The 27,783-nt window shown below is 42.4% G+C and overlaps 1 protein-coding gene across 2 annotated transcripts in view; it reads right to left on the bottom strand.

The window, feature by feature from the left end:
• Positions 1–27,783, bottom strand: part of PHTF2 (putative homeodomain transcription factor 2) — a 205,396-nt gene that overhangs the window by 40,630 nt on the left and 136,983 nt on the right. Inside the window, exons 4-9 of one of the 2 annotated variants that reach the window (XM_073551406.1) lie at positions 26,922–26,991; positions 25,254–25,412; positions 17,609–17,774; positions 12,752–12,916; positions 9,060–9,276; positions 6,224–6,382 (exon numbers count right to left, since the gene is read on the bottom strand). In XM_073551406.1, coding sequence (XP_073407507.1) covers positions 6,224–6,382; positions 9,060–9,276; positions 12,752–12,916; positions 17,609–17,774; positions 25,254–25,412; positions 26,922–26,991 — 936 coding nt within the window. The remainder of the gene's footprint in view (positions 1–6,223; positions 6,383–9,059; positions 9,277–12,751; positions 12,917–17,608; positions 17,775–25,253; positions 25,413–26,921; positions 26,992–27,783) is intronic. The other variant, XM_073551407.1, reaches the window with a different exon arrangement.

The raw sequence follows: 27,783 nt of genomic DNA, 5'->3' as shown, positions 1-27,783 counted from the left end.
AAACCTGTACCTTGAGGGTATTAACCGCCAGGCCTAGCTGTAGGCCTGCCTGCAAGAACTCCAAGATGGACTCGATTGGGGGTTCTTGACCTAACGGTTTTCCCAGGAATTGTAGAAATTTCTTCCACGTCCTGCCATATATGTTGGTTGTTATAGGTTTTCTACTTTTCATTAGAGTAGTCACCAACCCCGGGGAAAAAACCTTTATCTCTCAAAAGTGCCCTCTCAAATTCCACGCCGTCAGATGGAACCCCTTGACTTGTTTGTGGAATATCGGCCCCTGAGCTAATAAATCTGGAATTTCTGGCAGTACCCACGGGGCCGAGAGAGACATCATTTGCAGTAGTGAAAACCACGGTCTTTTTGGCCAGAACGGGGCTATGAGGATTACTCTGGCTTGCTCGTCTCTTATCTTTTTTACCACTGCCGGGATTAACGCTACTGGGGGAAAGGCATAGCTCAGTTTGAACAGCCACGGGATTTGCAGAGCGTCTACTGCCCACGGGTTTTCCCCTGGGTTTAAGGAGCAGAACCTCCTCACTTGCCGGTTGTTTTTGGTGGCAAAGAGGTCGATCACTGGCTGCCCCCATAACTGTACTATCCTCTGGAATATTACACGATTTAAGGCCCACTCTCCCTGTTTTAACTTGTTGCGGCTTAGAAAGTCGGCTTGAACATTTTCTGTCCCTTTGATGTGTAGGGCCGTCAGGGAGGTTAGATGTTGTTCTGCTTTGAGAGAGATTCTTTTGGCTTCGTCCATTAGGGAGTTTGACCTTGTCCCTCCCTGGTGGTTGACATACGCCACTGCCACCCTGTTGTCTGACATAATTCGGACATTTTGACCCTGTAACATGGGAATGAATGCCCCCAAGGCTCTGTTTACCGCTCTTAACTCTCTTAAGTTGGAGGAAGCCTTCTGCTCTAGGTGACCCCAGGACCCTTGGGCTATTTGTTCTCTCAGGTGTGCCCCCCATCCCGAGGAGCTTGCGTCCGTCAATATTACATCGGACACGGGCCTGTGCCACAAAGTTCCTCCTGCTAAATTTGTGCCGTCTAGCCACCAAGTGAGAGTGTTTCTCCCCTTTTCGGAAAGTTCCAGCTTCCCTTCTAAACGCCCTTTCAATCGTTTCTGGGCTGACAAGATTTCCGCCTGCAGTTGTCGGGTATGAAACTGTGCCCAGTTGACCGCAGGGATACAGGCTGTTAGCGTGCCCAACAGGGACATTGCCCTTCTTAGGGTCATGTGAGGTTGTTGTATTGCTGTAAGGGTCATTTCTCTCACTTTCTCTAGTTTTTTCTCTGGCAAGAGACAAACTTGACGGTCGGAGTCCAAGACGAAACCTAGAAATGTTTGTTTCCTTAGGGGTTGAAGTTTGGATTTCTTTAAGTTTATCATCCAACCCAGTCTTTGCAGGGTTTCTGTTATTTTCTCTACTTGATGTGCGCAGTGATGTTCTGAATTGCCAATGACCAAAAAATCGTCCAAGTAAGGCACCATAATCACATTGTGGATTCGAAGGAAAGCTGTCATTTCCGCTATTACTTTCGTAAAAATCCTTGGCGCTATGGAGATACCAAACGGAAGAGCTGTAAATTGAAAGTGCCTGAGGTCGCCCTGGATGTATAGGGCTACCCTCAGGTATTTCTGGTATTCTGGGTGCATCGGGATGTGGTAATAGGCATCCTTCAAATCTATTACGGCCATGAAGCAGTTGTGGTGTAACAGCTTTATGGCCGAAGTCACCGATTCCATTTTGAATGTTTGGTTCATGATCCATTGATTGAGGCGCCTGAGATTTATTATCGTTCTGAAGGAGAGGTCTGGTTTTTTTATTAGGAAGAGGGGAGAATAGAACCCCCTTCTCTCTTGATCTTTTGGGACCTCTATTAGAACTTGTTTCTCCAACAGTCCTAAAATTTCTATTTCTATGGCTGATTGCTCTCCTGGTTCCTTTCTGATGGGGGTTACCACAAATGAAGCTCTCGGATGCTGGAAGAAAGGGATTTTTAGGCCATTCTTTATAATGCTCAGAATCCAATTGTTGGCCGATATTTTCTCCCACTCTTGAGAAAAGAGCTTCAATCTTCCCCCCACCGGAGGGCTGGCGTCATTGCGGGGATTTTTTGGCGGTTGAGGTAGTTCCCCCAAACATGAACCCTGGTTCTTTTTTCCTCTTGTCGTCCCACCTTTTCCGCTCTCCCGGGGGACGGCCCCGATTGAACTTTCCCCTCCGAAAGGGCGGTCTCCTCTGATCACCCATGAATCTGGGGAAGCCCTTCTTTTTATCATCGGCCTTCTCCAGGATGTCATCCAGGTTTTTCCCAAACAAGAACTGCCCATCACATGGTAACGAGCATAATTTCGCCTTAGATTGAATGTCCCCAGGGCAGCCTTTGAGCCATAACGCCCGTCTTGCGGCGTTCGATAGCCCCGCTGCTCTTGCCGTTAACCTCATTGAGTCGGCGGAGGTGTCAACCAAGAAAGCGGCAGCTCCGTGTAGCAAGTACATTTCTCCCAATATTTTCTCTCTTGGTACCTTGGAGGCTAATTTTTCTTCAAGTTGTTGCAACCAGACCATTAATGACCGGGCTGTGCAGGTGCCGGCTATTGCCGGTTTCAGACCCCCTGCCGCTGCCTCCCAAGTGTGCCTTAGGTATGAGTCCGCCTTTTTATCCAAGGGATCTCTCAAAACCCCTGAGTCCTCCAGGGGCAGGGCCGACTTCTTGGAAGACCTAGACACTGCTGCGTCAATCTTTGGGACCTTGTCCAAGACGTCCGTGTCTTTAGCCTCAAAGGGGTATCTTCGCTTTCTCCGGTTTCTTCCATTCTCTTTCGAATAGGGCCTGAACCTTGTCATTGACCGGAAAGGTACGCTTCTTCCTTTCTTGCAGGCCGCCAAACATTACATCCTCAAGTGATCTCTCTACCTTCTCCTCTTGCAGGCCCATAGTGGACCTGATGGCTTTGAGGAGAGCGTCCGTATCTTCTACGGGAAAGCAAGGTCTGCCCCCCGTATCACTGTCTGAGGATGAAGATGACCCGTGCTCAACTTGATACTCCGAAGAGGAGGAGCCTGACGAGGAACTCGGGGAGGTTCTCCTACTCTTACTCTTCTTTTTTAATAATTTTTTAAGTGAGCCCTGTACCTCAGATTTTATTATCGATCTGAGGTTTGTTGCCAGGCTCGGCACCTCTTCAGCCATAGTCCGCTGGATACAGCTGACACATAAGTCCTTTTGGTAGTCTTTTGCTAAAGGGCTGTGGCATATGGCACATTCTCTATTTTTCTTTTTGCTTACAGCTTTTTTGCCTCCCTAAAAAAAGAAAAAACAAGACATAGGAAGGCCTATTAATGTCTTACTTTCACGGAGATCACTCACCACCCAGGAAAGACGGATACCGGGCTCTGGGGCTGCGAAGGAGCGTGCGCTCTGCGCTCTTTTGATCTCGAGGAATCCCTCGATCGGTGACTCGGACGGCTGCTGCTTTTGCCGCTCGAGCGGCTCTTGCGACCAGAAGCTTGCGATGGGGCAGGGACAATGGGGACGGTGAGCGATCCTCCTGAGACGCCATTGTCACCCCTGCAGCCGCTTCTGCTCCTTCTTTTATGCGGTGAGTGAGCCCCTCATTACCCCTCCCCCCCGCGACCACCAGCCGCTTCTCCTGGCCGGCGTCGCGCCCGGCGCCATGACCGTCGCGTCCTGATGACGTCAGCGGTCGCGCTCCCACGTCAGACGCCGGTCTCTGCCCCCAGCTTCCCCTGCATGCAGGGGAAGGAACGGGCGCGCGCGCAGGGGGAGGGCGGCACAGGGAGGAACCTCCGAAGGGAGGACATCGGACCGTGCCCGCACGAACCCGGGGCCCGTATGAGGAAAAACCCCGGGGACTGCGCTACCAGCTGCCGACGGCCAGCGTCGCAGGTAAGCCAGCCCTGCATTTTTACACGCCGGGACGGCCCTGGGTCTTTTCATCCTGACAGGCACCGCCGCTGTCAGAGGGATTCCTTTCCAGGACAGGAACTCAACTGAAGCGGGGGAGAGGTGCCGCCCCTTATGTTTCAGTAGGTTCCTGTCCTGGCGGGGCGGATCCCTCTCTCATGTGGTGCTGTCATGGGTGAAGGGAAAATAAAATTTATCAGTCCAGCAAAACTGGCCATGACCATCTCAAAACTTCAAGTACCACTGGCAGCAGAAGAGAATGCCTTTAAAATGTGTACTAAGCTTATTCGCTACAGGTAGAATAATTTTCCTATATACAGCTCTGGCAAAAATTAAGAGACCACTGCACAGTTTTATAGATATCCACTTTTCTACATGTCTGACTGCCATTCCATTCCAGTGTCAGTTGAATTCCAGCCAGAGTACACCTCATTCTACTTAATGTGCTTCTGATTAGGTGATCACCTGAACCAAATCTTATTTACTGAAGTATAAAAAACCCTGCTGTGGAGTTCACAGTCCTCTTGCAATAGGACAAGCTGGATGGCAAAACAAGTGCTAGTAATATCCCAAAAGTAATAGGAATGAAAAAATAACTTTTAACCATGCCAAAAGAGTTGAAAAGAAAAGTCTTGAGTGAGGAAAAAGGACCAATTCTGGCTTTACTACCAGAGGGATACAGTGAGCGTCATGTTGCCTCCATCCATCTTAATTTTTGCCAGAGCTGTATACCTTCTGTTCTTTGCATGTGCTCTGCACTATGGAAGAATCCTCTACTAGGCCATCTCTACATTAACGTATATACTTGTGTATAAGCCGACCCGTGTATAAGCCGACCCCCCTAATTTTGCCACAAAAAACTGGGAAAACTTATTGACTCGTGTATAAGCCGAGGGTGGAATCCATAGACTATGCCCCCATATGCTGCTCCATAGTTTATGCCCCCATATGCTGCTCCATAGAATATGCCCCCATATGCTGCTCCGTAGAATGTGCCCCCATATGCTGCTCCGTAGAATGTGCCCCCATATGCTGCTCCGTAGAATATGCCCCCATATGCTGCTCCGTAGAATATGCCCCCATATGCTGCCCCATAGACTATGCCCCCATATGCTGCCCCATAGAATATGCCCCCACCATATGCTGCAAAAAAAAAAGAAAGCCATACTCACCTCTCCTGGGTCCATCGCCGCTGTCTGGCGCTTCTTGTGTCAGTGACTGTTCAGCCAGCAGGGGGGCGGCGGGCACTAATCACGTCACCGCGCCCCCTGTTGCCTAAACGTCACTGACACAGGATGCAGCAGAGACAGTGGTGAGCAGCGATGGACCGGGGGACAGGTGAATATCGCTATACTCACCCATCCTGCCGCAGTCTCTGCAGCCTCGCTCGCTTCTCCACTGTCTCCCTTCCCTTCCTGTCTTCAGCGGTCACGTGGTACCGTTCATTACCACTCATGAATATGCGCATATCCATGAGCGGTAATGAGCGGCACCACATGACCGCTGAAGACCGGAAGGGTGACAGTGGAGAAGCGAGCGAGGCTGCAGAGAGTGCCAGAACGGGTGAGTATGATCTGTGACACCCCTGCCCCCCCTCTCCCGCTGACCCCCAGGTATATGACTCGTGTATAAGCCGAGAGGGGGACTTTCAGCCCAATAAAAATGGGCTGAAAATCTCGGCTTATACACGAGCATATACTATTTGAGCTCCATGCAAGAATTCTAAGGACCCAATATGTTTCAAGTCATTAAAGCCCAACACCATGGTCTTGTAACTCGTCTTTTTCACAACAATAACAAGGTGGGTTTACAATAAACTTGATATTTACCAATAAAATTTATCAGAACCATTTTAATTTGGCCAACTTTTTAATGCATAACAATAAAATTGATGAGAAAAAGTGGCCAATTCAGAGATGTCTAACCTAATATGATACTTTTCTGTGAAAAAAGTCAAAGAAATAAGAACATTTACAGCACTGTTTAAGTTCTTCTCGACCCGAACCTTTAGAGCACAGCACTATTATGTAGTACCAACTTGATGTACAGTACATTGGAGATTTGTGAGACGTAGCTGGCAAACTCTTAGATGTAATCCCACTATGAACATCCATTACATGCCTCACAAGATCTCCGCAATATAGAGATAATACAAAAATCTTCAAGAGTCATCGGGATTGCTGTACAAACCAGAACAAAAAGCGTAATCCAGTGAAGGCGAAATGAGCTCTGTACACTCTAGATTTCTAGCACAGAGGAAGGAGGAGGAAGATTGATATTATACCTCAGTTGTATAATGCTTTTTGTAATGATGAGACTTTCGATTCCTAAGCATGCTGTCACCATGAGGGTGGTCCATACTACGGCGTGCCGAATATCCCGTGCTTGGGTCATCTTCACTGGAGACTTCATCTGAGATGTTAGCAGGTGACCTCGCCATATCCTGGATATAGATAAAATGTATGTGATTACATGAAAAGCATTAAATAACACAAGTACAGGATTTTTAAACCTCATACAATTTTTGGCTTTATTATTAATTGTAGGTCAATGTACCGAAACGGCAACATAATTCAAGGGAACACGGCAATACTTTACAATCAGAGTTTATAAATAATTTATTGTAACATTTCAAAAAAGTACACCCAATGAGTCAGAACGGAGTGCATGTGCCATCGGAGTACAAAAAACAGATGTTAAAGAAAAAGCTAGGAAAATACTCTAGTACATAAGTAGGAAATAAGGCAAAAGTGTTTGTTTTGATTGGCAAGACAAGACCATCAACATGCCTTTGTTCTTCTGAAATACGTAAAAAAAAAAAAAAAAAAGGTCTACTACTTAGAGGGGTTTCCAATTTTCTTGAATAGGAGCACACCACTCATTTGTCTCCTGGAGGGCGGTGCATTCCTCTTTGGCAGTTTGGACCAGCAGTATTGGCAGGCTATGCCCTCTTTGAATAAAGCAAGCACATGCAGAATCAGAGTGGCACCATGAATCTGGATCTGAAGCTGCTCGAATCAGTAGTTAACAGTGTGCTCCAGACATCCAACCAGCTCTTCTGAGCAGCACTTACAATCTCTATTGAAAAGAGTTTGTAAGCAATGCACATTTTAGACTGCCGCTGCTAGACTGTATTGGCGACTGTTAATCTAGGTAATGAACGGTGAGCAATAGAATAAAAAAAAAAAAATCCTTCCATTCTGGAAAACAGAAGATCTATTTATGTCATTGCCTTGTAATGTTTTCATTTCCTGTTCTGTCCAGATGTCACCGTATCTGTCCTGGGCCCTGTATTGTTCAACATCTTTATCAACGATTTAGATGAAGGAATTGAGGGTAAACTGATTACATTTGCTGATGACACAAAGCTAGGAGGGATAGCTAATACTAGAGAAGAGAGAGAGAGGATTCAAAAAGATATAAATAAACTGGAGCAGTGGGCAGCAACTAACAGAATGGTTTTTAACAGGGAAAAATGCAAAGTACTACAACTGGGCAATAAAAATGAGAAAAGCATATACAAAATGGGAGGAATAGGCCTAAGCAACAGCACATGTGAAAAAGACTTGGGTATACTAATAGATCACAGCCTGAATATGAGTCAACAGCGTGATGCAGCAGCCAAAAAGGCAAATGCAATTCTAGGATGTATTAACAGAAGCATTCAGTCTAGATCACGTGAAGTCATTATTGCCCTCTACTGCTGTTTGGTCAGACCTCATCTGGAATACGGTGTCCAGTTTTGGGCACCACATTTTAAAAAAGACACCAACAAACTGGAGCACGTTCAGAAAAGTGTGACCAGAATGGTGACCGGTCTGCAAACCCTGTCTTATGAGGAAAGGTTACAGGATTTGGGAATGTTTAGCTCGCAGAAGAGAAGACTGAGAGGAGACTTAATAGCTGTCTACAAATATCTCAAGGGCTGTCACATTGTAGAAGGATCATCTTTATTCTCATTTGCACAAGGAAAGACTAGAAGCAATGATTAGATATTAAAAAAAACTTTTTGACAGTTAGAGTGATCAATGATTGGAACAGGCTGCCACGAGAGGTGGCGAGTTCTCCTTTAATAGAAGTCTTCAAACAAAGGCTGGACAAACATCTGTCTGGGATGATTTAGCGAATCCTGCTTTTGAGCAGGGGGTTGGACCAGATGGCCCAGGAGGTTCCTTCCAACTCTACGATTCTATGATTCTATGTATCCCAGAATTCCAAGTGGAGGAAGTTCACCGACCACCATACTGGGACACCCAAGTGAAGGGTGTCTCAATATGGAAACTGCTGCTGGTACCAACCTATTACGCGGTACCACCAACGGAACACACACACTCTATACGCACCACTCACACACGCAGCCTCTTGCACGGTACCACTAGTGGATCACCGTCGCGTGAATCATTCGGCTGATCCCGGCGGCAGATGCGCGACGTGTCTACAGGCAGAGAAAGCCAGTCACATTAAAGGGGTTTTCCCACGAACGAAAGTTCATTTTAAAAATTGTCTGTGTCTGACCGTGTACGGAGCATACCACATCTCCTAGGCAGGGGAGGAAGCAAAAGACAATACTGACATTACAGCAGGGGATCACATAGGATTCATTTTGTGAGGTAAAATATTTCACTGACTGTTTTTAAACAATATTTTACCTCACAAAATGTATCCTCTGCAATCTCCTGCTGTATTGTCAGTATTGTCTTTTGCTTCCTCCCCTGCCCAGGAGCTGTGATATGTTCTGTACACGGTCAGACACAGGGGTGAGAGACAGAGCACAGGGGGGAGACAGCTCAAACGGGAAAGCATATGAGGGGAGAACACAGCACAGGAAGGCGAGAGACAGCAGACAAGGAGGATAGCACATGGGGTAGACAGGTCAAAGAAGAGAGCACAGACAGGAGAAGTCAGCACATGGGGAAAGAGAGAGTGGATAGGTGGGTGAGCACATGGGGGGGGGGGGAAGAGATTCTCAACGCTGCAAAGCCTGCCCCCATCGTGACACTAACACCCTCCATCTAGTTGTTAATAACAAGTAAACTGCAGCAAAGATTACCAGCATTGTACAATTTTACCTAAGATGTGGAGCAAAATTTACCAAATAAGAAGTAGGCTTTGGAAATTACCATTTTGGTTTTATTGTACATCGCCTTGGTTTGCGTCTGATGTGTCCTGCTTGCTGCTGCTGCCCATGTTGTCTCTTCGGAGTGGATCATTTCACTTTGTGGCTCATGCACTTGAACCCCATCCTCGCTGCTTTTACCTGTTATTCTACCTTCTAATGACACGTAACCATTGTCAGTTTCTGTTGATTTGTCGATGGAATTTTTGGCTTTTTTTGAACTGAGGCAAAAAAGTTGAAAAAGTTATTCAAGAAATTATGGATTTTCCAAACATTTCTATGAAGAAAAGACAAGTAAAGTGATTGCAAATTAAAATCAATAATGTGGCTTACAAATTTCAGGACAGCAGATGAATAATAGTTTTGGTAGAAAAAAAAATTAAGACACTAAAGCTGTAATTAAAACAAAAATGACATGTGACCATCACAACACAGTGAAAGAGCCAGGATTATACATAATAGACAAGTTGTGTAAAATGTTCATGATAAATGAACTGACACTACGAATTAAGGCTATGTACACACGATGCAGATTTCCTTCGGATCCGCAGCGGATGTTTCTGCGCAGAAACACTGCAGATCCGCACTGTGATTTACAGTACAATGTCAATCAATGAAAAAAAAACCAAAACGCTGTGCACACGCTGCGGTTTTTTCCGCGCTGTATTTGTGAGGTCCAAAAAAAGCAGCATGTCACTTCTTTTGTGCGGTTTTCTACCTGTTCCATTCTCCAAATCCGCAGGGGGAAAACCGCACAAAAACCGCTGGAAAACCGCAATAAAAAGGAATAAATCTGCAGGAAAAATAGAGGTCATTTGACCTGCGGATTTCTTAAAATCTGCGCGGAAAAATCCGTAGGACGAAAATCTACGTGTGCACATAGCCTAAGGGGCCACAATTTAGCAGTCTGCTCATTTGCAACAAATTTTTATCATGATTACAGAATGGGATTGCGGCAGTTTATGCCATAATAATCATGCTGTACAGTTATAGATCTGTATCATAAACCTCATGCAGAACAACGGAGTACCTTAGAGCAGGCCTTTCATTATGGTGATAGTCACAACCACCAACTAAAACACAAATGGCAACACACATCTTGCTCATAAAAAATTCTGATAAAGTTCAATCACTAACAAATGTGCAAAAAGATTTTACGACAATACAAAACTACAGTAGATCTACTTATTCTATACATTTTATTCTGCAACTCTACTCCTTTCAATTTGTTCCTAAAGTATTGATAAAAGATTTGAGAACCCAGCAAGTGAGAGAGATGGAAGAGAACATAACTGCAAGTTCAGACAGCACATTATCTGATTTATGGACACAAAAATCATTAATTTAAAAAAAAAACAAAAAACTACATGCAGAACAAAAGTGTAAGAGGTAGTCCAAACCCTTTGAATTATTGTTACAGACAGTTGCCAATGGCCTAAAATTACAAAAGTGGCAATATTTTACCAATTACCTGCTTCTGCTGTGCTGATCCTTCCCTGGTCCCCCACCAGTCTCTGCTCACCTGATTCAAGCGATGACATTTTGAAATTGTATGTGGCCTGCAAATCAAAGGTCACAGCAGTCACCTTATGGGTGTCAACACTTCACTGGCACAGCCAGCGATTGGCTGCAGTGGTAAAGAAAGTACTCACAACACACTGCTGAAGCAGGGTGAACAGAGACCAGCTGGGGACCAAGTAACTCTCAACATGGGAGCAGCAGTAAAATATAAGGGGACAATTACTCATTTGTATTTTGGACCGTGGTGTGCCATTTGTAAAAAAATATCAAGCAACTAGACATCAACTTTGAAGAGGACCCGTTACCTTGCCATAAATATATATATATTTTTACCTGGTGTAAATGCCTATAGGTCAATTGACACTGCAATATCACGAACGAGCATTCCTAGGAACGCTTATTTATGATAATCTTGCAGTCCAAATGACAAACTGCTAAATCCTAATCAACGCTTGTTCATCAATGAAAAGATCTTTTGGTTAGCACGAAAAGATAATCGCTCTCGGCAGCACATCATCGTGCTGCCGAGACAATGGCAGCCTATGCCGCTCAGCGCACATCGTTAAGTGTGGTCAGCCTTCGTGAACAAGCAATTACACAAACGCTGAACGGTAATTACATCCTGATTGGCGGTAGTTTAATGCTGAAAAATCAGATAAAAAAAACCAAAAAACTTTATGTTCTCCTAAATCAGGAATTCATTTTTTTTTTCTTTTTGCGCATCTTAATTCCTAATATATGGCCCCATTTCATCATAAACAAATCGTCATTCCAGTCAACTGGACTTGGTCCTCAAGAAAACTCCCAAAGAAAAGTTGAGGACTAGGACCATTTGTCTGAAAAGACTAGATTTATACACAGAGAAGCTGAGGCCATACCTCAGAAATGGAGGCACAAAAGAAAAACCACACCAGGGCAGCCATGGCATTTAAACCAGGTAAAAACATTATGACAAGTGAAAGGCCCTCTTTAAAGCAAAATTAGACACTAAACCGGCAGAACTATATGAAAACAAATTAAATTAACCTGATCTTTAATAATCCACAATGGAAATGATCAAAATGTAACTATGATGTGCGTGTAGCAATCCTCCCCACGCTCTAAATATGGAATGTGAAATGTGCACTATACAAAACTTGATCAGAATTTTAAAGAGCATTCAAGACAACAAATACAAATAAGCGACACAAAGACGGACAGAAAAATAACATAAGGAGGTACACAATATCCCTTCTCACGGCAAGAAGACTTTTTGTGCATTTCCAAATAGAAAGAAATTAGATCTAAACCTGCCAACCATAAACTATGTATGAGGTGCTGTGCCAAACGCATTTCGGTTTCACAGCCACGTAAATTTTTAAACAGGTACAATTTCAAGATCAAATGAAAAAACAATCTAACTAATGTCTTCTGCTCAGACGTCAGTAACTCCTCCACCAAGGTGTTTTTTTTCTAAAAGTCAGTGAGAAATAGAAATGGCAGTAGTTACGGTAAATCCTTACATTTCTGTTTCACAGTAAGGTTTGTTATTAGGGTTTTTCAATTAGCCCCTTTACAGATCCATGCAGTAATGAATGGTATTGAGTAACATGATGTCACATATCCCAAAAAGTTGCTCTATCTCCAATCGCTTGTCTCAAATGATGTTATCACTGTAATAAAAGTGATTCTTCCAACATAACGTTTTCGCTCACCAAAACAGCTATACATTTGGAGGTTAGTGGCAGGCTTTAGATAGTTTAACTAAGGCTAGTTTCACACTAGCGTTTATGAGCGCAGCGACGGCCTGCGCACGGCCGCCGCCAAGCCCCGCCCCCTGCTGCGCCCCGCCGGTAGCTCCGCCCACCGGCGCATGACGCTGCATGCGCCCTGCGTCCCCAATCTTTATCACTGGGGGAGCAGGCCGTGCGCCGACGCAACCTGCTGCAGTTGGTTGCGTCGGCGCACCGTCAAAAAGGCGCATGTGCCGCCAAACGCATACTGCGCACGGCCTGCGCCCCCTGTGATAAAGATAGGGGACGCAGGGCGCATGCAGCTCATAAACGCTAGTGTGAAACTAGCCTAATAGTGTACAGAGAAAATAATAGATAACGGATGGCAACTACAGTGCCAATCATTTCCAGAGAAGGGATAATGCATCTCTCCAAGAGAACAAAGCTCAGAATAAATACAAACCCTGATAAAAAGAAAGCAGCATGCCAGATATCTCTGAAGACTGCGCCAATACTGTGAGAGCTGCTTGTACCGTAGGTCTGCAAAGTCCCCTCTTGTGTATTATCTGTGGTACTAGAGCCATCGCCTTCCCTATGTACTTCCAAATGTGCTGCTTTTCTTAATTTCCTTCAGCAGAGAAGATGAAAAAGTCGGAGGGCCTTCATCATTCACTTGCATTGGGGCAATGAAACAATGGCTGGGCTACATTTACAAATGTAGTGTGTATATAAAGAAGAATGAACCATCCCACATCAGACAATCCCCACTACCTAAAATGAAGACCCCAACCAAGGACATGGTTCAGCGGCAAAATCCAAGCTAAAAATAAGTGCATCACCCAAAAGGAAAAGACAAAAAATACTGCTAGTGGAATACCCCAAGAGAAATACAGTTAGGTTGAGAAATATTTGAGCAGTGACCAAATATTCATGATTTGGGCTCTGCATGTCACTACTTTGGATATAAGATGAAACAACTGAGATGCAAATGAAGAAGTGTAGACTTTCAGGTTTAATAAAAGAGGTTGAAAAAAATATCCTGTGAAACATCTAGGAAATGCAATCATTTTTCTACAAAGCCTCTTCATTTCAGGGACTCAGAAGTAATTGGGCAAATTAACTTTACCATAAATAAAATGCTCATTTGTAATACTTTGTAGAGAATCCTTTGAAGACGATGACTGTCTGAAGTCTGGAAGCCATAGTTATCACCAAATGCTGGGTTTCCTTCTTTGTGATGCTTTGCCAAGCCTTTACTGCAGCTGACTTCAATTGTTGCTTGTTTGTAGGTTTTTCTGCCTTGTTTTGTCTCGAGCATGTGAAATGCATGCTCGATGGGGTTGAGATCTAGGGATTGACTTACCCATTGCAGAATATTTAATTTCTTTGCCTTTGGTTGAGTTCACAGTATGCTTTGGGCCATTGTCCATCTGCTCTGTGAAACGTCGTCCAATCAACCTTTCTGCATTTGGTTGAATCTGAGCAGAAAGTATATCCCTGTACACTTCAGAATTCACCCGTCTGCTTCTGTCTCAGTCACACCATCAATAAACACTAGTGACACATTGGAAACCATGCATGCCATCACACTGCCTCCGTCATATCTTACAGAGGATGTGGTGTGCTTTTGATTATGAGGTGCTTCAATCGTTCTCCATACTTTCTTCTTCCCAACATTCTGGTACAAACTGAACGTTTTCATTTATTCAAAGAATGCTTTTCCAGAACTGGGCTGGCTTCTTTAGATGTTTTTTGGCAAAGTCCAATCTGGCCTTTCTATTTTTAAAGCTGATTGTGGCTTGTGGTGAACCCTCTATTTTCTCTCATGAAGTCTTCTCTTATGTTAGACTTATATACTGAAGCACCTACTTACTGGAGAGTATTCTTCACTTGGATGGATGTTGTTAAGGGTTTTTTCTTCACCATGGAAAGGATTTTGCGATCATCAACCACAGTTGTCTTGCTTGGACATCTGGGCCTTTTTCAGATACCAAGCTCACCAGTGCGTTTTTTTTTTTCTTTTTGCAGAATGTACCAAACTGTTGATTTGGCCACTTCTATAATTTCTGACCTCTTGCTGATGGAATTCTTCAGCTTAATGATGGGTTGTTTCTATCCTTTGACCTTATGTTGTGAGTTCACAGAAAAAGCTTCCAAATGCAAATGCCACACCTGGAATCCGCTCCGGACCTTTAACCTGCTTAATTGATGATGGATTAACAAGGGAATAGCCCACACAGGGCATTAAAGAGCTTGTGAAATAATCGTCCAATTACCTTTGGTCCCTTTAAAAAGAAGCAACTACATATTAAAAAGAGTTGTAATTCCTAAACCCTTAATTCTATTAGGATGTGAATACCCTCTAATTAAATTGATTGTATAAGTGAATAACTCTTGAATATGGTTTGGTAAACAGCTAAAATGTCAAAACGTAGGTCCATATATATTTGGACAGTGACAACTGTAGCTTTTCTGCTTATTCACAGCATCTTTTTCAATTTATCTCAGCATCAATACACAAAGTTTTGACTGCTTGTGATGTTTGGGTGATTTTTAAGCACTAGTGCTTGAAACAGACCCAGTTGTAATAAGGGGGTTGTAAATATCTAAGGGTATGTGCACACATAGTTTTTTGTCTCTGCGGATTTTGTAGAGAAAACCGCAGGAAATACGCAGGACAAAGTGCTGCGGTTTTTCTGCGGTTTTTCCCTGCGGTTTTACACCTCATAATGGATGAGGTGTAAAACTGCAGCGTTTCTGCACCAAACAATTGACATGCTGCGTTTTGAAAACCGCAGCAAAACTGCGCGGAAAAAAACGCAGCATGTGCACAGCTTTTTTTTATTTCCATAGGAAATAAAGGTACTGTACAACGCAGCAGAATCTGCTGCGTTTCTGCAGAGCCAAAAACGCTGCGGAAACCGCAAAGTGTGCACATACCCTAATTTTTCTGTGCACCTGTGAGGAAGAAAATATGAGTGGGGAGTTGACTACTTTTGCTGCATACTATAATGCCTTACTGGATAAAAAGATGGATCTTTCATTTTTTGTTTAGGAAGGAAAAATAAAGAAAGTAATCTAAAAAGTAAAACAAACTATACATAGTTTTTCAGCTTTTTATACACACTAAAGAGATTGTTCATATTAGGTACATGCGCTTGGGACATGATTCTGTGGCACATAGAAATATAGTAGTATTACATGACCTTCTCAAACCCTTAGTACAGCACTCCTGTCCACAAAACGGCCGCTAATGGAGGAGCATGTGATCAAACCTGTCCATCAGACTCCTCCACTCTAATAATACTGAGCATGGGAAAGCGTTTTTTTCATTTGAGAAAGCTGGAGGACAGGTCTAGTCACATGCTGACCATCAGAAGCCATATTATAGACAAGAGCACTGAGCAATCTGTGAGAAAGTCAGCATAACAAGTGCAGGAGGCCAGTAGTACTTATATAGAAGTGCCACATCATATCCCTAACACATTAATTAAAAAAAAGAATATGAATATGAATATATATATATATATATATATATATATATATATATATATATATATATATATATATATATATATTTTAATAGGTGTCTGGGTTTCCTCCCACGATACAAAGCCATCCGGACAGTTATAACCAGCTTTGAGATATACCACGTGAGCAATAACAATTAAGGAAACGTGATCACCATCAAACGGATGGAAAGTAATCATGTAATATAGTAATTACAGTAAATCAGTATATGACACATATGAGCAAGAAAAGCCAATTAATAATTCATGATGATTACAAATGAATGGCTAATCCTAAGGCATGAAGAACACAAGAAGTATAATGTCATGAGAAGAATCTTAATAGACAAGTTATTCTAATGCCAGCATGGTTACACTTTCGTTCCTCTCAGCAGGATGTGGTTTTAGAATATTTCACGGTCTAGCTTTCTTGAAAACCCAACACTGCCCAGATCTACACTGTGCAGGAATACCCTCCATTCTGCTCAAAAGAAAGCCAAGAATGCACTCAGGTGGAGATCTGCAATGGTACATAACTACCTGTGTCATGTAGTACTCGCTATACTCCAAGTAACCAGACTAGTTCTAATCATTCTGTATCTCAAATGCAGAAATCCCTGCATGGGCACTGTACGCATTAGGCCTGTTTCACACATCCGTTTGTGTCCATCAGTCAAAATCTGCCTTTTTGCAAAAAAAAAAAAAAAAACGGATCCGCCATTTTTCTTGGCGGATCCTTTTTTTTTCCCATTGAGTTGCACTACCGGCGGGTGTTGACGGATGGCCATCCGTTGGATCCGTTTTTTTGCGGATCCGCCAAAATTTTGACGTCAGCCAACATGTCCGCACGGACCATGCAACGTTTTTTCGGCCGGCAGGATCCACACTTCTCACTGCGCATGCCCGAAAGACTTCACTAAGACGGAAATTTAACTCTAAACTCTGTTCTGGCGGCTGAAAAATACTCTCTCTCTCTAGGCAGCGGTTCCTTTAAAATCCTTCCTTTGACGGATCCGTTAAAATAACGGTCCGGTGACAAACGTGGTTAGTACAGGAACGGATCCGCTATCAGCCATTTTAGCGGATTGTGACTGACAAAAAAAAACTGGTGTGTGAAACAGGCCTTACTGAACAATCTGAATTCCTGAGAATCTATAGTAATGCCCTCAAGTTATAGATCAGTGTAGGAGCAACCGATGGTACCAACACTGTTCGCCAGAGCGGGGCACTTATTCCCACAAGACAGGAGTTGCAGTGCACTTGCTTGACTGCCACTCCATTCATTCTCTATGAGGTTGCCAGAAAAAGCCAAGTGCACTAACAATCCAGTATAATGGGCATACAAGTGCTCCATTCTGCTGATCGGAGCAGGTGCCAGCAGTTGCATCCCCACCGATCTATAAGTAATCACCTATACAAAATTAGTTCATGATAACATTTTTTTTTTTTTTATTTATTCCAAATATTACCCACATTGATAAATTGCTTTTGCTTTGCATTTCTAGTTGTAATGAATTCAACACACTTATTTGAAAAAAGAAATCATGAGCCCACATTTAACCCTTTGAATACCCCAGCCCAGTATCATTTGGCTTGGCTATTTAGCTAATCAGATATATATTTTTGACATTTGCATCACATTCACATTTCCAGAAGCTCTACTGCAAGTTTTCATTCATTGATCCTTCAATCCATATAGCATCCAAAGGGTTAAAGGGACAGGTGCCACACTAAAGTTCATTAGTCATAAAAACACTTCATGCTTGAAGAACGCACACATTAGGAATGTACTGAGTATTTCCCCCATTTACCTTCTTCTTTTTCCACCTATGGCTGGAGGAGATTTAACCGTTCGTGTTGACACGATCTGACAATGAACTGTTCCAAGTAACAACATTAACCATATTGGTCCGACAACTTCAGTAAGGGGTACACAGTGAGGTCCTGGTGATATGGTGAATAATACTACTGAGGCAACTGCAAAACAGAAGCAGAACCTACACTAAGTGCTAAAAACATACAAGAGAGGACAACAAACAATTAGAGAGAATGTACTGTACATTTTATATAATGGAGAGGTCTCACCAAGTGTCATGATGATCAACAAGGCTTGAGTACGACTGGAGAACGGGGATGCTTATTACCACCTGAAGGCTCTGCACACAGTGGTGTGGAAAGCTCCATTGGAAATATGATAGACCTGTTACGGTGCAGCCATAGAGCTCACCCATCACCTGGTTAATAAGCAACTGCAAACTGTGTCAGTGTGAGGTTTAACTGCAAAACGTTGTAGCCATTAACAAATCGTGTAGCCAGCGTATGGCCGCACATGCAGCAGAGATGTGGACTGGCAGATCTTCTTACTGACAGGTAATGGCTGCAAGGTCATTTTAGGTCCAACCACAAAGGAGTTTGTATCCTGGAAGAATTTGCGGCCAATAAGCAAGACTGAGGTTTAACAGATATATGTCAATTACTCAGACAATCCCTTAGAGTGAATCTATCGGGAGGCCTTTGCTGAGAGTACCATAACATAGTACACGAGAGTCCGATTTCAGGATGTGTCGCGTGTTGTAGTTTCAATGGAAACAATATTTTGCCAGCAGATTAAAGGGAACCTGGCACCATGAAAATACAAACCAATCTGCAGACAGAATGTTGTAGGCCAAGGGGAGCGGAGCAGATTGATATATAGTTTTGTGAGAAAAGATTTAGTTTAACCTGTGATTTAACCATTTAATCCTCTGCTCTTTCAGGGATTTTCAGTCCACAGGGCAGTCCAATCAGCCACTGACAGCTTTCTCTGTACAAGTGTGCAAGCAGCTATAGCGGTCACTGATCGCAGCGCTGAAAATCACAGAATAGCCAGAGGCGTAAAGGATTAATTCACAGGTTATACTGAATCTTTTCTTACAAAACTCTATAAATCAATCTACTCAGCTCCTCCTGCTCTATAACATGGTGCTTCCAGATTGGGCTGCATTTTCATGGTGACAGGTTCCCTTAAAGGGAATCTGTCCCCCCTTTTTCGAATATGAGCTGCTGGCACCGACATCAGGGGCTTATCTACAGCATTCTGTAATGCTGTAGATAAGCCCCCCGATGTAACCTGAAAGATAAGAAAAACACGTTAGATTATACTCACTGGAGAGGCGGTGGGTGTCGCGGTCCGATGCCTGCACACTGCAATATTTTGCTCTGCCCTCAACAGTGAGTATAATCTAACTCTTTTTTTCTTATCTTTCAGGTTACATCAGGGGCTTATCTACAGCATTACAGAATGGCGGTGCCGGCAGCTCATATTAAAAAAAAAAAGGGGTGACAGATTCCCTTTAAAGGGAATCTGTCACCTCGTTTTGCCGCTATAAGGCCACATGCACACATCGAGTATTTGGTGAGTTTTTTACCCCAGTATTTGTAAGCCAAAACCAGGAGTGGAAGAATCAGAGGAAAAGCATAATAGAAACATTTGCACCACTTCTACATTTTTCACCCACTCCTGGGTCCGGCACCTCCTATTTTCGTGCGATGTCATCATCCTGCTTGCTTCGTGCCGCGCTCCTGTGCAGGCGTACTGATCTGCTCTGTTGAGGGCAGAGCAAAGTACTGCAGTGCGCAGGCGCCGTGAAAGGTCAGAGAGGTCCAGCGTCTGCGCACTGCATCCCCTCCATCAGACAAAACTGGTATTTTTATGAAAACTACACCAAGCAGCCAAATAAGTGATAAAAACCAGAATTACATTCTATTGCCCCATCTCATGCTGCTCTCAGATTACATAGCAAAAAACTGTTGACATATTCTCTTTAAAGTAGATAGCAGGGTATTCTAATAAATGTAAGCTTCAAAAAGAAAACTGGTAAAAATGTATTTTAATAAAACCAACTACATCACAAAATGCTTGCAATGCACTGAAACAAAACATACAAGGTGTCAGTCTTTAATGCATCCAAAGTAACAATCCTGGTGCCCTTATGATACATGAGTCTTTCCATAGTAACATAGTTAGTAAGGCCGAAAAAAGACATTAGTCCATCCAGTTCAGCCTATAAAATTCTGTCAGAATAAATCCCCAGATCTACGTCCTTCTAAAGAACCTAACAATAACTGTAAGACACAATATTGTTACGCTCCAGGAAGACATCCAGGCCTCTCTTGAACCCTTCGACTGAGTTCGCCATCACCACCTCCTCAGGCAGGGAATTCCAGATTCTCACTGCCCTAACAGTAAAGGAATCCTCTTCTATGTTGGTGGAAAAACCTTTTCTCCTCCAGACGCAGAGAATACCCCCTTTTGACCGTCACCTTCCTTGGTATAAACAGATCCTCGAAAAGATATTTGTATTGTCCCCTTATATACTTATACATGGTTATTAGATCGCTTTTGCTAATCTCTCTGGGTATTGTAGTTCCCCCATCCCCTTTATTAATTTTGTTGCCCTCCTTTGTACCCACTCTAGTTCCATTATATCCTTCCTGAGCACCGGTGCCCAAAACTGTACACAGTACTCCATGTGCGGTCTAACCAGAGATTTGTACAGAGGCAGTATAATGCTCTCATCATGTGTATCCAGACCTCTTTTTATGCACCCCATGGTCCTGTTTGCCTTGAGATTCTTTCATCCCTGTATTAATGATGAGCTATATTCGGAAATCTACTGACACGTCGGCTTTCTGTGAACTATAAATACAGGACAAATTCCAGAAATTTATATATTTGTACATGAATCGTTAAGAGTTTTTCCAAAAGCGATCTGTTTCTGCCATGATCATGTGTCAAGAAATTACTTTGTATGTAAAAAAAAAAAAATAATAATCATTTTAATCCTGACATGGGGGTGATCTTATCAAAGTGGCTTTTATAATTGTAACCTCAATAAATATAAAGCATATGTGCAAGCTAAAAATAGGTTGCCATGGAAACAAATACCAGCAAGGGAATGAAAATAAAAGCTACCCAGGCGCTTGCGGAAAGGTCATACATACTAGATATTTTATTGCACCATAAATTATTTCATGTGCTCTCATTTACCGTAGCACAGGTCACCATAGGCCTCCGAATTAATAGTCTGCTGAGCTAACGGAGATTATTTTCATTGAAACGCCTTTTCAGCTGAATTTAAAGCAGAATGTGCTGTGGGGAAAACCTGAATACAGACATCCAGGTATAAAAGTCTCATCCTGAACACAAGAACATGGCCAAGAAACAATTCCATTTATTGAATACACTAAAAAAAAAGCCATAAGGGAAATGAAAAATGTAAAAAAAAAAAAACCAGCAATAAGAAGTATTGGAATCAGCTGCATTATCTATCTGGTTCTAAGGGAAGGCCAGGCATGGGATGAAGCCAGCTCACCCGAACCAGTTGGTAAAATAAGGGCCGATGCTGCGACCTAGTAGAAAGCAGGATGTCAATCCGGTGCCCCATGTTCTTGATCCAATTGTATTCACATATGTCAAATGAAAATACCATTGAGAATCCAGCTGGGGACCATGGCCAGAGACAAGACTAATCCAGTGCCACCATCGGCTGGCTCTTCCCATCACTGCTCCAGGCGATTGATCGGTTTCTCCCTCGTGTGTACATAAGGAGCCACCTGTCAATCACCTGCAGCATTGTGTGGAAAATACAGCTGAGGAGCACAACCAGAAATGAGACTAGGCCAGATCATCTAGCTATATATTTTATGAAACACTGGGAGTGTTTCAAAGAAATACCTGGCTGCAACTGTGCAGCCAAGCTCTGATTTATGTTGCCCGCAGTTTGAGCAGCATGAATCAGATGGCAGATTCCCCATAAGAGGTTTGTTGACTGATCTGCTTTCAATCAATGATGACCATGGTGCCCAGCATACAAGGCACATCTCTGATTGCTGTATTGTAACAAACTCTGCCACCGTGTATCCAACAGATTATACAGGGGTTATCTGGCCTCTGTGTACAAGCCTGCAAATTGCATATTTCCGGCCACATTCCAACTAGATGTATCGAGACTCGCTCCAGACACTTGCACTGTGCGAGGCCGCGCATGTCTAGTCGACATGTGACAGCATATATGCAAATCGCATACTTGTGGTCTCGAGCCTCCCAGTGGAGACACCGTTGATTCCTCACAGCGCAGTGACTGCAGACTTCTACCCCCAAGGTCAGACAGCCCATTAAATCTTGAAGTAAACAATGAAGGATACCATGCAATGACTACATACATTTCTTGAAAACAATGATTTGATACGCATTAAAATATGAATAACTTCCCATTATACAATGAAACAGCTCTATTTGCCGAAACAAAAAAAATCTTTACTAACAAACAAGACGTTATTTATGTTTATTATAGCATTGGTCTTGCTTGTTTTATTATCTGGTATACTGACAATATGTTGACTGTAGTCTAAGTTAAATCTATTCATAAAGCCAGTGTCTTCTTGTGAAGCCTCCATAATGTGTTTTTTTTTTTTTGTCTTGTAGGATTGTTTGATTATTTTTGAATACAAAAACTAGTCCATTGGGAGAAGTACCGTAGATTTGTATCTTGTTACAGTCCTTTCCCCACAAAGCAATATTGTTTCCGCTACCTACACAAAAGCTGTTCAGAACATAAAAAGCAGAGCAGTTGTAAAAACCAACAACATATGTTTCCTGCTAACCACAAGGGAGAGCTGTGCAAATTGCTGCTACACGGCACAGCGACAGACTGCGCAGATATTCCTGAGCATCTAAGTGAGCTCTATCCATCTGCATCTGAGTGCAGAAACTTTGGGAGGAGTAAGTGCCTACATTTTTATAAAGGCTGGCAACAGAAGGGGTTTTTGTACCCATGACTTATACAGAAGACACTTGGCAATCTCAACTATGAGTCAGTGTCTGGTGGTTTTCTAGCTACAAACCCAGGATTCAAGCCACAAGACAAAAAAAATTGATGAGAAATATTTGCATTACCAAGTCCATGCGAACAGGAAGGATTAATTGGGATACGTTTGAAAATCAATACAACACATTGAGTAAAGGCGTTTTCCCATCTTGAGAGAGGTTTTCACCCAAAGAAAAAAACATCTGTATTTCCATTACCATGATCCAGCACTTAACCACTGCAGCCAAACCCCTGAAGAGGATATAGACATCACAAGCTGCTGAGATCAGTGATTGGCTGCACCAGTTACATGTGCGGTCATCCTGATGTAACTGCTGCAGCCAGTACAGAAAAGCCGTTGCATTCACCCTGCCCCCAAGTGATTATTGTTTTCACATTGGGAAAAATTATGAGGTTAAAAAATTTCAACTTGGGAAAACCCAGTTAATATCATTAACAATACTTGTAAATTACAGGCTATTCAACATTTAGTTTTAATAGATGTTGTGAATAATATTATATATATATATATATATATATATATATATATATATATATATATATATATATATATACACACACATACACACACACATGCACAGTTGGGTCCATATATATTTGGACAGAGACAACGTTTTTCTAATTTTGGTTTTAGACATTACCACAATGGATTTTAAACAAAACCATTCAGATGCAGTTGAAGTTCAGACTTTCAGCTTTCATTTGATGGTATCCACATTAAAATTGGATGAAGGGTTTAGGAGTTTCAGCTCCTTAACATGTGCCACCCTGTTTTTAAAGGGACCAAAAGTAATTGGACAGATTAAGTAATTGTAAATAAAATGTTCATTTCTAGTACTTGGTTGAAAACCCTTTGTTGGCAATGACTGCCTGAAGTCTTGAACTCATGGTCATCACCAAACGCTGTATTTCCTCCTTTTTGATGCTCTGCCAGGCCTTCACCGCGGTGGTTTTCAGTTGCTGTTTGTTTGTGGGCCTGTCTGAAGTTTAGTCTTTAACAAGTGAAATGCATGCTCAATTGGGTTGAGATCAGGTGACTGACTTGGCCATTCAAGAATATTCCACTTCTTTGCTTTAATAAACTCCTGGGTTGCTTTGGCTTTATGTTTTGGGTCATTGTCCATCTGTGGTATGAAACGACGACCAATCAGTTTGGCTGCATTTGGCTGGATCTGAGCACACAGTATGGCTCTGAATACCTCAGAATTAATTCAGCTGCTTCTGTCCTGTGTCACATCATCAATAAACACTAGTGACCCAGTGCCACTGGCAGCCATGCATGCCCAAGCCATCACACTGCCTCCGCTGTGTTTTACAGATGATGTGGTATGCTTTGGATCATGAGCTGTACTACGCCTTTGCCATACTTTTCTCTTTCCATCATTCTGGTAGAGGTTGATCTTGGTTTCATCTGTCCAAAGAATGTTCTTCCAGAACTGTGCTGGCTTTTTTAGATATTTTTTAGCAAAGTCCAGTCTAGCCTTTTTATTCCTGATGCTTATGAGTGACTTGCACCGTGCAATGAACCCTCTGTATTTACTTTCATGCAGTCTTCTCTTTATGGTAGATTTGGATATTGATACGCCTACCTCCTGGAGAGTGTTGTTCACTTGGTTGGCTGTTGTGAAGGGGTTTCTCTTCACCATGGAGATTATTCTGCGATCATCCACCACTGTTGTCTTCCGTGGGCGCCCAGGTCTTTTTGCATTGATGAGTTCACCAGTGCTTTCTTTCTCAGGATGTACCAAACTGTAGATTTTGCCACTCCTAATGTTGTAGCAATTTCTCGGATGGGTTTTTTCTGTTTTTGCAGCTTAAGGATGGCTTTTTTCACCTGCATGGAGAGCTCCTTTGACCGCATGTTTCCTTCACAGCAAAACCTTCCAAATGCAAGCACCACACCTCAAATCAACTCCAGGCCTTTTATCTGCTTAATTGAGAATGACATAACAAGGGGATTGCCCACACCTGTCCATGAAATAGCCTTGGAGTCAATTGTCCAATTACTTTTGGTCCCTTTAAAAACAGGGTGGCACATGTTAAGGCGCTGAAACTCCTATACCCTTCATCCAATTTTAATGTGGATACCCTCAAATGAAAGCTGAAAGTCTGAACTTCAACTGTATCTGAATTGTTTTGTTTAAAATTCATTGTGGTAATGTCTAGAACCAAAATTAGAAAAATGTTGTCTCTGTCCCAAATATATATGGACCTAACTGTATATAGATACACACACACACACACACACACACACACACACACACACACACACACACACACACACACACACACACCATATTTGCTTGCAAAATCCTTCACAAGCAATCACAAATAAACAATGGAATCAAAGGTGTCAGTCATTGTCAACATAATTACCAGTTGACCACAATGAATGCTGCTGGAAAGCTCAGCCCTGTACCTTAGTACATTAATAATGCATTCCAATGTGATGTGAACATACAATACTAAAAGCACAAGGACACGTTGAAGGTTTTCTCTATCAAGTAAACTAGGCCAAGTGTACAAGCCCTGTGCAGAGAAAAGTAAATCAAGTATACAGAATATCTCAGTGCTTCATTACACCTACCTTGTAGGAGATATAGAAGAAGCAGCCAGGAGAAAATGACCTTTGATGTTACTTGAAGCCACCATCTGAAGAAAAATGGAAAGAATACAACTCGAACTATTCCTTTTCTTGTAAGGGATGTCCATGGACTTTCTGGTTTTGCTTTTGCAAAAGCAGAACCTAGTGTGAAAAAAAAAAACAGTATAATTAAAAGGATTATTCCAAAAATGGCAATATTTTTTGTAAAGTACAACATGTCCATGACTACTGTTGATAGGCTGTAAAAGTCCAACATAAAGTTTCTTTATTGTACCCTCGTGACTGTTTTCACCTCTTTCTGCACCTTTGTGCATCCAGCTTCCCAGATCTGGATGGGCAGTCCTATTCTTATCTCATAAAACCACAGCAACACACTGCTTCTTCTCAGTGCTGCGGGTCCCTCCCCATGCCCTAAAGTGAGCTTCCCGATATAGATCTCAAAATGAGCAATTATTTCTATAGATGATGTTACCATTGATAGTTTTCAATACAGTGAAACTATTTGACTATTATTCATTACCATTTACAAACTTCACATTTCTTTGGTGGTTCATGGGATCTTCAGATCATGCTCTCCCCTGCATGCATAGCAGAGCCAAGCATAGCATAGTCAGGGCAATGGGGTTGCAATGAGAGAGTCTGGAGGACATTTTAGTAGACAGGGGCATATGTTCATCTGTTTTTCATGAATCAGACAGGGTCATTAGGTGCAACTGATATCAGTGGGATTTTCAGCATAACATTGTAGACTGAACTTCAACCTGGATGTTAGACATTTTACTAGACAGGGTCAATAGGAGCACCTGAGCATGTTCGACTAACAGAATTAGAACTACTGGAGATAGAATCCAGTAGCAACAAAGTGTAGTCATTAATGTGGGGGATGATTGCTGCAAGTCAATGCAGATTTTATAATGGGCTGTATTGGCATACACAATTTTTTATGCGAGATCACATTAAGATTTTGGGAGTAATCTTTAATAATTGTATCTTTTATTGAAGAAAATAAATAAAAACAACATAAAATATTTTCATGCTGAACTATTTAGTCTATCCTACATATGAACTTAATATCAAGTGAAGCCTTCACCTAATGACAGGTTCATTGTAACAATCGTAGCAACCCATGGTATATCATATCAACAATGCAATATTGGGTGCAGCTATAGCGTGTGTACATATAAGACTAACTGAACATATTTCCATGCCTGGGAAAAGCCACGCTTAGAATTACTCAATGGTATGCTATGTTTTCTATGTCAGCTATGCAATTATATGCTGCAACCAGTATCAAAATGCATATTGTGTGCATCGACACAAATGATTATTTAGTAGAATATGTAATCTCATTTGAGTATTGCGAGTGCACTGTGTTTCACGTCCAGTTCTGAAGACCCTGCCTTCACTCTAGATATTCAAGGAGATGACAAATTATGACAGGCAGTATTGTAAAATTGCAAGCACTTCCAGACAACAGTGCAAACTTATCAGGCCTAAGGCTTCATGCACCTGACAGGTTGTGACAGCCTGCGATTACCTTGCACTTGCTTGACATCTTTTTCCATTGTGATCTTACGGTATTTTGAGCTGCTAATAGTAACACAAATCGCATTGCAGGAGGAGACTTCTAATCACAGTTAAATACTTTACCTCTCACGAGATCCACATCAATGAGGTCTGGTTTAACGTGCCCAGTTTTCTTTGGCTTGTTTCGTAAACCCTACACAAGCGAAGAGAAAAACAAATTCAGCCATTTCCATCTAGTGTGACAAATATTTGGACTTACTAGTAACTAAGTTTTGTGTGTCAGCTGGCCATTCACATCAGGTAGATTTCTGAAGGACGCCCCCTCTCCCATTCTCTCTCAGTCAGACCTGCTTGTGTTTTGAATAGGGAGAGGGAAGTCAGTTACTGCCTGACACAACTACCGCGACTTATCACCCCTGGAAATAGAAGGATCGGGAATTGAATTTCAAATAGGCCCATCTTTCTGTCTCTCAATATCATCTGTTTAAGGAGTTGGGAGGGTCCTACACATGCAATATGAAATAGGGGGGCAAAGCCAACATTTAACGTGTTCTGCAAAGTCCCATCCTGAGGATCTGTGGGCTCCCAACAGAAAGTCAGCGATCAATAAGTTATCCCCTATCTTATATGTAAGGGATAACATATACTTAGTACTAATTTATAAGGGCACCATAAAGCAACACTAAGAACTTGAGATAACACAAAAGTTTCTTAACCTTCTATCACTTTCTAATATATTTCTGCTAGTGTTGAGACACCTTTTTATTGTATGGTCCGTTTGTATTGTACATATTATAAATAGTAGAGACGCTAATTTACTGACCAATTGTTTTATTCATGGATGATTCATTCTGCTTTACTTCTGCTAAGTATCACGTGAACCACATTCCGGCTCCTGCAGCCTCTTACGATGTGGACAGAAGTCAGTTTTTCCAATGCATCACTCTAACACCCGCAATGTGAATATCATAACAACACATATCAT

Source organism: Dendrobates tinctorius, unplaced genomic scaffold, assembly GCF_039654945.1.
Source record: "Dendrobates tinctorius isolate UK_male_01 unplaced genomic scaffold, ASM3965494v1 ptg000176l, whole genome shotgun sequence".
NCBI classification, from domain to species: domain Eukaryota; kingdom Metazoa; phylum Chordata; class Amphibia; order Anura; family Dendrobatidae; genus Dendrobates; species Dendrobates tinctorius.
The sequence above is the reverse complement of the archived record's forward strand: the minus strand, read 5'-3'. Positions and strand labels throughout refer to the sequence as shown.